Source organism: Chlorocebus sabaeus, chromosome 24, assembly GCF_047675955.1.
Source record: "Chlorocebus sabaeus isolate Y175 chromosome 24, mChlSab1.0.hap1, whole genome shotgun sequence".
In the NCBI taxonomy this organism is placed as follows: Eukaryota; Metazoa; Chordata; class Mammalia; order Primates; family Cercopithecidae; genus Chlorocebus; species Chlorocebus sabaeus.
In genome coordinates this window covers 23,313,198-23,327,572 of record NC_132927.1, presented here as the reverse complement: position 1 = coordinate 23,327,572, position 14,375 = coordinate 23,313,198, and the positions used below count along the sequence as shown (strand labels likewise).

General features: G+C 32.2%; 1 protein-coding gene across 1 annotated transcript in view; it reads left to right on the top strand.

Annotated features, from left to right (window-relative positions):
• MDGA2 (MAM domain containing glycosylphosphatidylinositol anchor 2) overlaps positions 1 to 11,833 on the top strand; it is an 852,475-nt gene extending 840,642 nt beyond the window's left edge. The window contains exons 16-17 of the mRNA XM_007986604.3: positions 4,402 to 4,507; positions 8,181 to 11,833. Of these exons, the coding sequence (XP_007984795.2) occupies positions 4,402 to 4,507; positions 8,181 to 8,269 (195 nt within the window). The 3' untranslated portion in view covers positions 8,270 to 11,833. The remainder of the gene's footprint in view (positions 1 to 4,401; positions 4,508 to 8,180) is intronic.
• Positions 11,834 to 14,375: the final 2,542 nt, after the last annotated feature.

The following is a 14,375-nucleotide window of genomic DNA, read 5'->3' as shown; positions in this document are numbered from 1 at the left end:
AAACTGTCAATTGATGAGTTGAAACAATTTTGTGAGGTATAATTCTAATACAGAAATCCACATTAATTTAAAAATTCCCATTTGAATTTACTTACCAAAAGTTAATTTTCTGATTATGCAGAATTTTTTATATGTTAAGTTTGCTGAGTTGTATGAACACACTGTGAAAACATTTCAATTTTAAACTCGTCATTTCAATTAAGGGAAATAATTTTAAATAATATTGCTATTGTGTGGGAGGAATGGGTTTTGCATAATTTTATCCCTCTTTTAGGAGACCTAAACCTTAACATTTTCTCCATGGGTACCTAGATGCTGTTAATTCCTTCTTCAAGTCAGCTAAACCAAATGCATTTCAGAAGTATTGAAGAGGAAACGAAAATGGTTTTATCTCTGTAATGTAATAGTAGTCAAAATAATGATGGAAAGTCATAAAAATATGACAATTTAACTTTTTAAACTAGAGTCTTAATTCTCAAAATAAATATAATTAATGTTTTTTGTTGTTGTGTAAAGATCACATCTTCTATGGCTAAACACATCATATTTTAATGGACTTATAATTTCTCATCTTTATATTCTAGAAAATGCCAAGCAAAGATTTATTTTTACAAATGCTTAAAAGTTTGGCTAAGGCACATCATTTAAATTTAATATCTACACTTTATATTTGTCTAATCTAACTCACACAAAAACAATGTCAAGTCAAACATGCTGTCTCTAGATCTTAGTCTAAAAGTCATTTATGAATCTGTTTGAATCTATAAAATTTAATTACAATAATTCAGAAATATAATTGTAGTCAAGAGCTCAGAGCATAAATAAAACGATGCAATAAATATTTCTTTGTGAAATTCAACCAGTTAAAAACTAATCTATATTTTCCTAATAGCAAAACTGTGGAAATCAAAAGGAAACAAACATGCTACACAGGACCTTTTTCTTTCTGTTCAAAAAGGACCCTGTGGAAGACTGCAAGTATTTCTCTGGCCTATTAAAATAGATTCATCATCACAAGATTACAAATAAATATTTAAAATATAAATTATGACTGTACTAAGAGTTTTATTCCTAGAAATTATTTTTATCATTCCAATAAATAACCACTAATTAGATTTATTTACACACAATGTCTAAAATTCCTGCTATACTTAAAGAAAATACCTTGCTTTATCAATGACAAAATGTAGTATCAATAATTGTAAATGTAACTGTAAATAATATATTTGCAAATTAGCGTACTTTTTTTTACTGTACCACTTCATTCATTCGGTATCACCAAGGGATGAAATATTCACATAAGGTAATGTTGTAGGTATAGGAAGCCCTGTGGACACATGATGCTTTGATTTTTGTTGATTTCTACTTTTGCTCTTCAGCAGAACACAAACTTATAGTCAACATATTGCCAGTAGGTAGGTAGCACACATATTAAATTACATTAGTCAATCTGCTTCCTGATGTTTACTACAGATGGTTTCCGACACATTCTCTCAATCTGACTACAAAAGGGTCTATCTTCCATAATTTCACTGCTCTTGGACTTTTTTTTTTTTTTAGCACAAGCCTAGGTCCAACCTTTTGATTTTGATCAAGCTGCACAGGGAGGCAGGAAGACAGGATGAAAAAGAAAAGTAACAGAAAAAAGAGAATTGTTTAATCCTTTAAAGGCAGTAGCAGAAGAAGTGTTGAAATGCTTTGAGTAATGGCACGATCATTGTAATTAAACTATGACTTTCCCAGGACAGCAGCTTTGAAAAATTCAGAAATGACTTTGATGACATGTATGTTTTAGTTTTGATTTTTAAAGAAATCTCACCATTTTATATGACTCCTACCTGGAAGTAACAAGAACTTACTAAGTAAAAGCAATTGTGTACTTTGAATAAGAAAAAGCATAGGTATTTTCTTCAAACTTTTTACCTTTACATAACTAAGATGGGAAATCCATGTACTGCCATTTTGTTTTGGCTTCAGTGATACAGAACACAGGGATGTTTTTCAAACATCCTTCCTAATAAATGGATTTTGACTTCAGCTTCATCTGTGTAAATTTCAAGTGCGAGCAGGTGCAGAGCATTTTAACCCACCTTTATTAGACTCTTCACCACATCTCACTTGCCCACATAAAGCACATGGGAATGCAAACCCCTTATCTTTGCTATGGCTGCATTGTAAAACCTGTATTGCACTCTACAAACAGTATTTAATAGTAACTGTTGATTTACTCTAACATTGACTCTCTATCATGTAAGGGACACATATCAAAGAGGGAAAATATACCCCAAGACTTAAAAACCTACCTTTTGGAAAAATGGAAATATTTTCTCACAGGTAGTTTGCTCATAGGGGCACTTTATAGACCTTAAACAACAATGTGCTTGAAATGTAGTCACCTCAGCCTTGTTCATAATAGGAGATAATAGTTTTAATGTCTAACAATGACTATAGGGTACTGGTTAAATAAATTATATCCATAATGTGGAATATCCTGCACCTTAAAATGACTTCCCTTTCTCCATATTCAATTCTCTCAAATGTTTATACTTTTCATTTTTTTTCTAAATTCTTTCTCATAGACCTTTCAAATAAAGGACTGCTTAAAAGTCTTCTGAGACTTTTTAAAGCCACTTCCTAGTTACCTTTCCAGACACCATGCTATCTCAAATGGAAGTCATCAATTCCAAGCAGCCACAATAATACTTCTATCTGAGGACTGAGAATTTGCTTAACTGCTAACTTGGTTATAGTGTTTTATGTAATATACTTGTGCTGAAGTTTTCTGATGAACCATGGTAGCTACAAAACCTTTTATCATTCAAAGGAACAAGCGTAATACATAAAACAGTAGAACCAAGCTAGCAGCTGCCATTTTGTTTTGGCTTCAGTGAAACAGACCATTTTAAATGTTTTTCAAAGAGATGGCTTTGGAAAATCTTTAAGAACATGCTTATCTTAACATAGACAAGCAGGAAACTCCATATTTATCATATTTATATATCAGTAAGAACTCACATTTTTCTCTGCTATCAAATCATGAAAATTATTCTTTGTTTATGAACTACATTTAAGTGAAGGACAGGGTCTCAATACAAAAGTTGACAACTGATTCCCTCTGCTTACTACCTGGAGATTCCCTTTGATAAAATTATGAGAGCATATCAAAGACCATTGGATCAATTTCTCAAAAATAGCCTAAGTTCTCTCAAAATCATCGTAATTAAGCTATGGCTCTCCCAGGACAGCAGCTTTGAAAAGTTCAGAAATGACTCTGATTTGCCTTTGAAGAGATGTTTTCAAATAAAAACAAAAACAAAAACTTTGGCATTGATAAAAATAAACATTGTCAAATCTGTTGTGATGACATAAGTCTAGGAATGTTATTAATAATGCACATTACCAGATTGATGTTAGAAACAGCTTTTTATAAAACTATTCTTTGGAATGACCAAAGTAGATACTTTCTTTTAACATGTAAATATTTTTCTAGAACTATACACCCACCACTGAATGCAAGAATTGCCTTACAACATCAAAAAGATTAAAAAGTTTTCCTGAAAGCAAGGAATAATTTGGGAGTCATAAAGAAATTTCTAAGAGTCTTGTTTCTGTAAAAATAAAAAATATATATAAATTTGCTAATTGTGCTTCTATTGTCATTATATTGAGTATTTAATAAGAAAGGATTCTGATTGTACTCATTTATTCTTTCAATATTCATGCACTGAGCCTCAGTGATCACCATTGTTATAGCCACCATAAATTCAAAGGTATACCATGAGATATTCAACATAAATAGACTGATAAATATCTTCAAGTTTAAAAAATGGAATATCAGCTGTGAAACCATGGAGGTAAATTATAAAGTCAACATGGGAATATGATGAACATATTCAATCTGTTTGTGAGAAATCAATGTCAGAGATAGAAAAACTTTGGTCTGGGCTTCAATATACATATTACTGTTGTAAAGAATCCAGAATTGATTCATTCTTTAAAGTATTTCTAGAAAACTAATGTTATGAGTTATGTTCAGATAAAACCAGAAAATATCTATGTCAGAGAAAGACTTTTCAAATAAAACATTGTTTTCTTATCCTTAAAAATTAAAAGAGGATGTGTAGTCATTGTTTTTTTATTGTATTATTTGATTAAATTTAGTTTTGCTTTAAAATTGACACAGAGCTTTTGATGAGAAAAACTAATATAATGCAAGGAAGACTGAATTACCGGTTTCAGGATGAAAGTTTATGTTTTCTGCATGTTTTAATTCTGAAAGTCATCAAATCTAAAAGATGCCAGGATTACTGACAAGTTTACTTTTGTCTCCTTGATTTCTCAAAAGAAATTGATCTGCAAATCAAAGCTCCACATTTAGGTTTGTTTCATTCATATTTGTAGCTCATTTTTGAAGGTATCCGAGGTCCTGGAATAGAAGGTGACATTGCTATTGATGATGTATCAATTGCAGAAGGAGAATGTGCAAAACAAGACCTAGCAACTAAGAGTAAGTATCTTTGCTTGAGATTGGTTTGTTGTAACGTTAAAGTAATATTACTATTAGATTAACATTTAATTTAATTAATTTTAAAAAGTTATTTTTAGTTGGTTTATTTAAAAATTCTTATATCTAATACACTAAAGTTTCTTCAGTTATTTTTAAAGTATTAAATTCAATTGCAGACATATTTGGCCTAAGATAAAATAGAAGTGAGATTTTGATTTAGATCTGTGTAAGGCAAGTACACTTTTATTTTTAAGATTTTAAAACTTTATTTGACATTACTTTTTTTAGACGATTTTAAAACTTTTATTAAAATATTTGATGAACCTGTATACGTAGCACATATTTATAATGTAAATTGTATTAGTCAATCTTCATACTGCTATAAAGAACTGCCCAAGACTGGGCAATTTATAAAGGAAAGAGATTTAATTGACTCACAGTTCAGCAAGGCTGGTCAACGCCTAAAGAAACTCACAATCATGGCAGAAGGTGAAGGGGAAGCAAAGTACCTTCTTCACAAGGCGGCAAGGAGAATTGCTGAGAGAAGGGGGAAGTGCCCCTTATAAAATCATTAGGTTGGCCGGGCGCGGTGGCTCACCCCTGTAATCCCAGCACTTTGGGAGGCCGAGGTGGGCGGATCACGAGGTCAGGAGATGGAGACCGTCCTGGCTAACAAGGTGAAACCCCGTCTCTATTAAAAAATACGAAGAAAAAAATTAGCCAGGCGTGGTGCCGGCCCCTATAGTCCCAGCTACTCGGGAGTCTGAGGCATGAGAATGGCGTGAACCCGGGAGGCGGAGCTTGCAGTCAGCTGAGACCACGTCACTGCACTGCAGCCTGAGCGACAGACCAAGATTCCGTCTCAAAATGCATAAATAAATAAATAAATAATAATAATAATAAAGTCATTAGATCTAGTGAAAACTCACTTTCATGAAAACAGTATGGGGGAACAGCCCCCATCATTCAATTACCTCCACTTGGTCTCTCCCTTGAAACGTGGGGATTATGGGGATTATATTTCAAGATGAGATTTGTGTGAGGACACAAGCCTTACCATGTCAGCATAGATGTTTTTATGCCTCCAGTTTGTGAATATAGTGAATATATTTTCTGACTTAGCCAATTTTTTTTTTTTTTTTTTTTTTTTTGAGACGGAGTTTTGCTCTCATTGCCCAGGCTGGAGTGCAACTGTGCAATCTCTGCTCACTCTGCAATCTCCGCCTCTCGGGTTCAAGTGATTTTCTTCCCTCAGCCTCCTGAGTAGCTGGGATTACAGGCGCGCGGCACCACGCCCTGCTAATTTTTTGTATTTTTAGTAGAGACGGGATTTCACCACGTTGGCCAGGCTGGTCTTGAACTCCCAACCTCAGGTGATCCACCTGCCTCGGCCTCCCAAACTGCTGGGATTACAGGCGTGAGCCACTGCTCCTGGCCTTTTGCCAGCCAGTTTAACAGATTCAGCATTGTAAAGAGCCCAAATACATATATTAAGTAATGAAGTAGCCCTAATATGGTCTAATCTCCTATCTGCACCAAAAGCTTGTTTAGTAATTTGATTTTCACTGTATACCCTCTTTTGAATATGACGGTCTAATGATATCTTTAATTTTATTTTTTCATCACAGGTCCATTTTATAATAGAAGAGATATAAATAAAACATGATAAATAATGCACAAAGATTTAGAATTATGTGTTTAGCTGCTTCTTAAAATCCTCATCTCTGTATTTCACATTTGAAGCTATGAAATCTATAAAATCATTCCTGTTAAAAATGACTGCAATTGAAGGATTATCTTAGACTCATCTGGAATCTTTTATTTTGTGGTCATATATAGAGAAAGTAATCAAACTAAATTTACACAAATTGCTCATCAATTATTTAGCACATACAAAAGCATGAAAATCTATCTTGTGTAAGTCTAGAGCAAATCAGAGTCTTTGTTAATTTTCTATATTTGGTGAGAAACTATATCAGTCTAGATGTTCAAAGTTAAATGTGTACAATTGTCCACTGATTACTCATATGAACTGAATTGACTCATTTCTTAAGTATTGTCAAAAGACAAAAACTAAGATTTTTATGTAACAGTGAGCCATTTTGCTCATAGTATCTTGTCATAAACTTAGTATTTCAAATAACATATTTAGTAAAAATTTATCCTTGTGTCTGTCTAGTTCTGCTTTAGAAAACCAGTAGCTATACTCAAAAGAACAGTTTTTCTAATGCACAGGAAAACATGTATTCTCCTCAAAGGATAATAGTATTTCTTTTGAATTTCATAGTATGACTGAGTGGCAGTAACATTTTATTAATTAAAAGCAGTTACAACTATATACAGAAATTTTACATTTTCATAATGTAAGCACAAATCTTATAAATAAATTCAATAAGTTGAATTAAACTTTTCAAAGGAGGAAAGCAAAGGAAATTATTTACTCCCTAGTGCAGAAAGAAAGCATAACTGATAAAAATAGCCACAGTTAAATGCCTGTGAAAGCCCATAGGGACTTCATTACTGTACAAGTTCTATTACAATAGAACATTTTTATAATTAGTTTTTTTCCTCTTAAACTAGCAAGTCCAAGAAATGTGCGGCAGTTTTAAATATGAAAATACCCCCTATATGTATTGGGGATATTTTTATTTAAAGTCTATAAATTAGGGGAAATAAATAATCTTAATTGAACAAAAATAATCTATTTGGTATCAGAAAGTTTACTGTTACATTTGTGTCATTTAATTACCATTTATTAAGTTCATTTTGATGACTAGGATTTGATTGATTGATGATTATTAAGTGAATATTATATTCTAACTACAGACCAACCTGAAGGCTGAAAGCCTCTTCCTGATTCCTCAGGCTGCCAATTATTTCCGGGCGATAAATGGAACTATGGTCCACACCATCCAGATATAAGATTGTATTTCTCCATTGTCAAACTCAACTCTACCCTAGATACAAGTCATTTTGTAACTTTAGCTAGGTTAATGAATTATACCTGTGTTATCCCTCCTCAGTGAGGCATGTACTCTAAGAGGCATCACCTGGACACCAGGTTTTAACAGAAATTCCAGTTAAGTATAACTTTCCAGGCTGATTGGTGGAAGGGATTTTTTAGTTAGAATGGACTTCATCATGCCTCTAAAAGTGAAAATAAAGAGAAAATGATTTGTATAATTTATAGATAATGGACTGATCTAAACATGGATAATCTACTAGTAGCAGTAGTTAATTTCAGTACACAAAATCATCCCTTTCTAGTTTTCATTAAGATATTCTTTCAGTCTTCAAACTTATCCACTTCTGGAAGCTTGAAAAACAAAAATCTTACTTTGTGATTTCTGATAATTTTCTCCATGTTCCTGCTTTCCTAGAGCTAGCAGAACTCTCTAAGATTGAGCTCAACCACAAACCTCTGTGAATATCTCACGAACAAGTTTTCATAGCCTATTATATCAATTTAAAATCTGTAAATCTTTTTATCAAGTGCCTTACCATATATTCATTTTCCTTTTCACTTCCCTTAGCAATAAAGCTGATAAACAAAACAAAATAAAAATAAATAGCTTCCCTATACTTGTTTTATTATTCACCCAGGTTGTGTTAGTAGCTATATGAAATGCTTATTCTTCTTTTTTTTGTTTGCATTTATTTTCCTTATCTTTAGATTCCGTTGATGGTGCTGTTGGGATTTTGGTTCATATATGGCTTTTTCCCATTATCGTCCTCATCTCTATCTTAAGTCCTCGAAGGTGACCTTATCCTGGCAGAGGCTATAAAAGATTCACCAGGCACTGGCATGAAGAAAGAGTCTTTGTAAATGGACATTGAACAAACAAACTACCAAAGATTCCTCCACTGACTACTGACTCAAAAACAAAATAATAAAAACAAATTTTTTTAAGCACTGGGGATAAAAAGACATCATGGAAGTATAACTTATTCCAAACTAAACATAAAAGATATTCTTGACCTGAGTAGAGAAGAGACCTTCAGGTGCTTTTGTGGCTAAAAAAGATTACAGTGTCATCTGGTTGAACTCTGGAAAAAAAAAAAAAAAATGAAAAAAAGAAAAAAAAAAAGAGCTATAGAAATCCTTGTCAAAGCACAAAGTCATGGCTGGTTTTGTTTCAAATGAATAGTTTGCTTGTTACCATGGAAACCTAATGGCCTGCCAACAAAAACCTCACTGTAAACAGGGTACGTGAAGAGCTGGCATTTATTTTCCTTTCGAGAAGGTTTTCATAGAGAATTAAATAAATGTAGGCCCTTTTACCTTTGGCTGTTACCCTTCCTTGAAAATAATCCGAACTCAGAATTATTTAAAGCATTCATGTTTCTCCCCACCTTATCCCCATCCCACATTTATTATTATTATTTTTCTCCCATGGCTAAGCTAGATAACTGTATGCTGTCTCTTTTTGCATGCACTACTATCCAGGATGGTAAACCTGGGCTTACATATTACACAGGCTTATCGGAGTTTGCTTGCGGCCACTTGAACACCCAAACTACGTCATCTGTTCCAATGAAGAAACCAAACCACCATCTTTTATAAATTGCCATGGAAACCAAGTGCCTTCAATGAAACAAGCCTGAATAATTTTCAACTCAGAAGCTTGCACTGCTAAGAGTGGTTTGTGTAAAACTATTTTATAAACAAACTACAGAGCCTAAATGTGCAAATTACAGGCAAGACAACAAAGCCGCTTCTGAAGAAGAAAGGACCGAAGCTGCTGCGTAAGCCCATGCAGACAAGATATTTGTTGTTTAACCTCCTAGACAGCCATGGCCTTTCGGCTTATTGTCCATTAGAAAATTACTTCCATTGAGACCAGACATGGAGCAACACTGTTTTTCTTCCAGGTTATTAAATGGGTCAACCAGAGCAAAAGGTTATTAAGAATACTTAGTGCAGAAGGTGGTAGAACACAAAAGTGATTTTTTTTTACTCTAACCTCCATTTGAAATGAAATTGGCCCTAGCTTTAGAGGGAACAAGAAAATGTTTGGGATTGCAGTGCATACTAACTCTACAGTGGAACTGGGCCTGAAAAATCTGGCTTTATTCTAAACTCTGAGGGTAATATGCCTCTGCCCTTTAGTCAGACTCTGTGCAAATTGTGAAATATTATTTTATTATTTTACCAAGATTAAAAAACACTTTTACAAAAAAACAAAAACCTGTAAAAATGATTTTGAGCTACCTGAGGACAAATCATATCTTTAACCAGCCAGTTTTCCAATGCATTGTAAATTTCACTTAAACCTGTTGGTTATGAAAATTTGAAGATCCTTTTCCTTAAATTATCTCAGCTTTTAACTTCATTTAAAAAGACTTTTGTCTAAGAAGAATATTATTATTATATGTTCTTTCAACACCCCAGGATTAAAAAAAACCTGCTTATGCAAGTAATTGGCATATAAGTATTAAATTATAATATTTGCGAGTATTAATATAAAAAGCACAACAAAATGTAGTGGAAAACGACAAAGCTTGATTTTTTAAAACAATTCTGTAGAAATGTTTGTGCAAATTCAGTAATTCAACTTAAAATATAATTTTACAGCTTATGTCCAATAAAGCCTCTTTCCAGGGAAGGTATGACAAGCAGTATGTGTGTTTGTTGAGAAATATTCACTTATCACTAAAATGAAATTAGTTATACAATTTATTGGTTACCATGGGATAAATCTTCAGTGTTCCACATACCTTAATGTCTGCAGAAAGAAATGTTAATAGGAACTCCCTGATGCACTCTCCTATATTTGTAATACATGCAAAAAGCAGTTAAACCTTTGAAGGTTAAATATGAAATATATATGAACCTGGAATTTAATGTCTATTTTCAGTCAGTTCAAAAGGGGGCCAGTTTGAATATTTAGGTAATGATGGAATTGATCTGAACCAAGCCCTTTAAATAAACATAATAAACAAATGAGTTTCATAACTTATTTGAATGAATTAGGCATATTAAAATTTTTTCAGAGTTTCACAGTAACCTATACACTTTATCAGACCAAAGAGATTCAAGTACACGATATCTGGGGCATTTCTTTTACTTTTTACAAAATTTCTCTTCATCTTGACTTCCATTTTGTGGCAACTAGCCCCTTTTCTCCACTATCTCTGATCAGTAGATCACCCTTTTTAATTGATTTTCTGTACTCTCATTCATGATAGTAGCAATGAAAATGTTTGAGATCTAAAAGGAGACTCAACTCATTGCCTCTCCCTCCCTTGATCTTTAAATTGATTTGAGTGAGGCTTTTGCAAAAAAATAAAAATTAAATAAAAAAAGACTATTTTCAGAATATTTGAATATACATGTGTCCTTTTCCGGTACACAATCAAATGTCCTATTATCCTAAGTAATCCTGCACAAAGAAACTACTGTAAGAAAAAGTTTCAATCCTACTACTAAGCATTTATAAAATATTAAAATCTTTCCTACCATCTCAAACAGTAAGAATACACAATGCTTCAGAAGTTGATGAGAACTGGCTGGTACTTCACAAATTAATTTTGATTAAATTTTTAAAAAATTGCAGATGAATGTGAAGAACAAAGGGGCAATCAGAAGAAGTGTAAAGCAATCAGGCTTATTGAGATGGTAATAAAATGTATATCTCAAATGGGTTCTGGATCATTCACGTAAACCAACAAACAATTTGAATCAACATTTTTCACTACAGATCATATGTTCAGTTGCTTTAATTGAAAGTACATGGATAAAATGCAGAAATTTTTAAAGACTGGAACAAGTGAAATGTAAATTTTGTTAAGTAACCTCTTCTTTAATGTTAGTAAAAATAATGAAACTTTTAAAACACCCATTTAGCAACTGCCTTCCTTTTCCTAATACTTTTTGTATTTATTATGAACTGGACTCACCAACATAGTTTTCCTTTTCCATTTTGATAACATATTTAAAGTGTAATTGATGCCAATATTTTTTGTTCTGTTATAGAGAGGCACCAGGCAATGGAGTTTTTAATGTTCTAGAAGAAAGAATATACCATGTAATCTCTTATTGCCAGTAATTGATCCCAATTTTAATTTGGAGTATTATTCTATTTCATGAGTTCAAGAATGCTTGTCTCTCTCCATATTAACATCTCTGCAATTGGGCCCATTTTAATTGCAATTGGCAGCATTTCTTTGTAGTGATATGTGAAATGCATCATAGATATAATGAAATTCACTGAAGTCACTAACATTGCCAGAAGTGCCAAACAATGCCTAATGTTACTACTTTTCAACAAACCCTAAAGTGAAAAAAAAAAACACCCAACCATATTTGTAAGGTTTACATCAAATGCTCACTGACTATGCAGTATTTAAAAATAATGTAATTTTTATTTTGTCCATTTAAAAAATCTGAGTCCTCTCTTTAAGTACATTATATATATACCTAGGTTCACTCTTTTTTTTCCTTTTTCCTGCTACGTGTTTTTTAATTCCACCACAAATCATAATATACCCCTGTTTAAAATGTTTCTTCCTTCAATGTTATTCACACTACTTTGTCACAAGTTTGGCCTGTCATTAATTTTTCTTAAAGAGATTTGAAAGATGCATGGTGCACCACAATGTCATGCAATAGGCTAAACTAAAGAGGTATTTCATTTCACACATAATGCAGAATTGACTTCGGCATGGCAATGAATTATGATAATTATAACATTGAGAATTACAACCCAGCTAGTCAGTTACATCATGTAATAGAGTAAAAACAATTCCATTCTTTTGTATTTTAAAATATGATGAAATACAAATTACATCTGTATTAACTTTTCACCAAACATGCGTTTTTATTTTAAAAACTTTATAATAAACATATATGTCAATAAAATGTGTAACTCGAAGAACAATTAATTCATTTAGTTATAAAGACTGTATGAACCTGTGTTGTTTTTCATGATCGATTTTTCTTTGCTCTGATTAGTGATTTGAAAGATGGTGATGGAATAATCTGATTTTTATAGACTGATTTCCAAGTATTCTTGTGAACGCATATTATTTACCACAATACTTTTTTTTTTTAATGTGCCTTTCAAAGATCAGGGCCAATCAACAGACATTTAAACTGGAAAAATTTTACCCCAAATTAATTTGCTTCTTGGTTGATGACTACTTTTTACTAATTGCTTCATCTGTGTCTCACCAAAGCAGAAGGTACACTCTTCTTGCAACTGGGTAGTTGATGTCAATGAGGAGTTATTGCATTTTCTGTGAAAACAATAAAATCATAGGGTTCACTCCCAAGCTATTTCCTTTCCTATAATGTTCCCTTTGTGACTAAAACTAATCAGTTTATTAGTTTTCTTAGTGCTTATTTTTAAAAAGCAATGTCTAGCATTTTCTACTTCTATGTAGGAGAAAAGCAACCACAGAATGATCGGAACTTTTTTCAAATCTAATATAAAATGTTCTTTGCCGAATATGCATAATATTTATCAGTAAACATGTATGTTGTTATTACACAGAAAAAGAAAGACTAAAGACTTGAAATCTTTATGTGAACTATGTCAGTTCTGAATCAATCCATATGTTCATGTCTGCTTAGAAAAATAAGCGAGGCTTAGAGAGGGAGAAATATTCCATATATTTGTATATGGATGACTTTATTAACGTATTAATTTAAAGCTTAATAAATTAAGAGTGGTGATATCACTACCCTGAACGTACATTGAACATATTGAAATTAGGGAACTGGAATTCAAAATGTTGAGTAGGGCAGAGGTTAAACACTGGGTAGAAACTGAAATAGTTTTCTCAAGGAAATATTTACAACTGATTGAATTTAGTTTCAATTGTAATAATTTTCCATGAGTGGAGCTAAAATGTATTCTTATTTTTCAATAAAACAATGGGAAATTCTATAAAATAGGGATTAGCTTGTTAGTTTCAGTTCGTTTTTGTATGGCTCTTAATTGTTGTCCTGGGTTTCCAGGATGTCATTTTTATTTCTTGAGTTTCATCAATATATTTAAATGTGTAAGTTTAATCAAATATACATTGTATTAAATTTATATTGAATATTAGTTTCATTTCAAATCTCAAAGTTTAGATTTAATTTCGTTTTCCTTTTGATATTTTCCTCCTGCTAAATAGTTTCAGATAGCTGTATGTTATTTTCCCTTGGATTTTTTTTCAATAAATGAAATTATGTTAAATACTCTATTAGTGTTTTGGGGAAATTTCTACTGTCAATAGCACTTAAGTTAGAAACAAAAAGATATTTAGAAGAGCAATTATGTTTGCAATTTAAGATAAAAATGCCATCATTTCTCTCACTTTTGAAAAGCTTTTATAGACTCAACACTGCAGTGAGCACAATTAGCCCATTAAGATATGTGTGGATTTTTACATCCTTTCTAAGGGATCATTTATAAGATTATGTTAAACAAGCAGGCACTAAAGTCTTCCTGAATTAATGTGATTTAAGAATTATAACTCAGTTTAGTAACTCTGGGCTTCTGTATGATAGGTGAAATAATTGTGGTTTAATGGTGCTAATGTTATTCAGGAAGATAGTTTTAATCACATATTTCATGGGGACACTAGGCTAAATGTGAGTTTTCTGGGAGAAACAAATAATGTTGCTTGACAATGATTGAATGAACCAAAGCATAAAGAGAATTCTAAAAATTAACTTGCGTATCATTGTTTCCCTACTGATATTTTAGCTTAATTTTATCTTTATTTTTGGTATTACATATCTAAATAAATCTAAGAAATTTTGGAAATGCAGGTACAATTCACATTAACAGACTCATTGACAGTGTTCAAAAGTCAACCCCCCAACTGCTTTCTAACTGTGCGTTAATTACTGTTTATTTTTCATATGCTTTTTTAG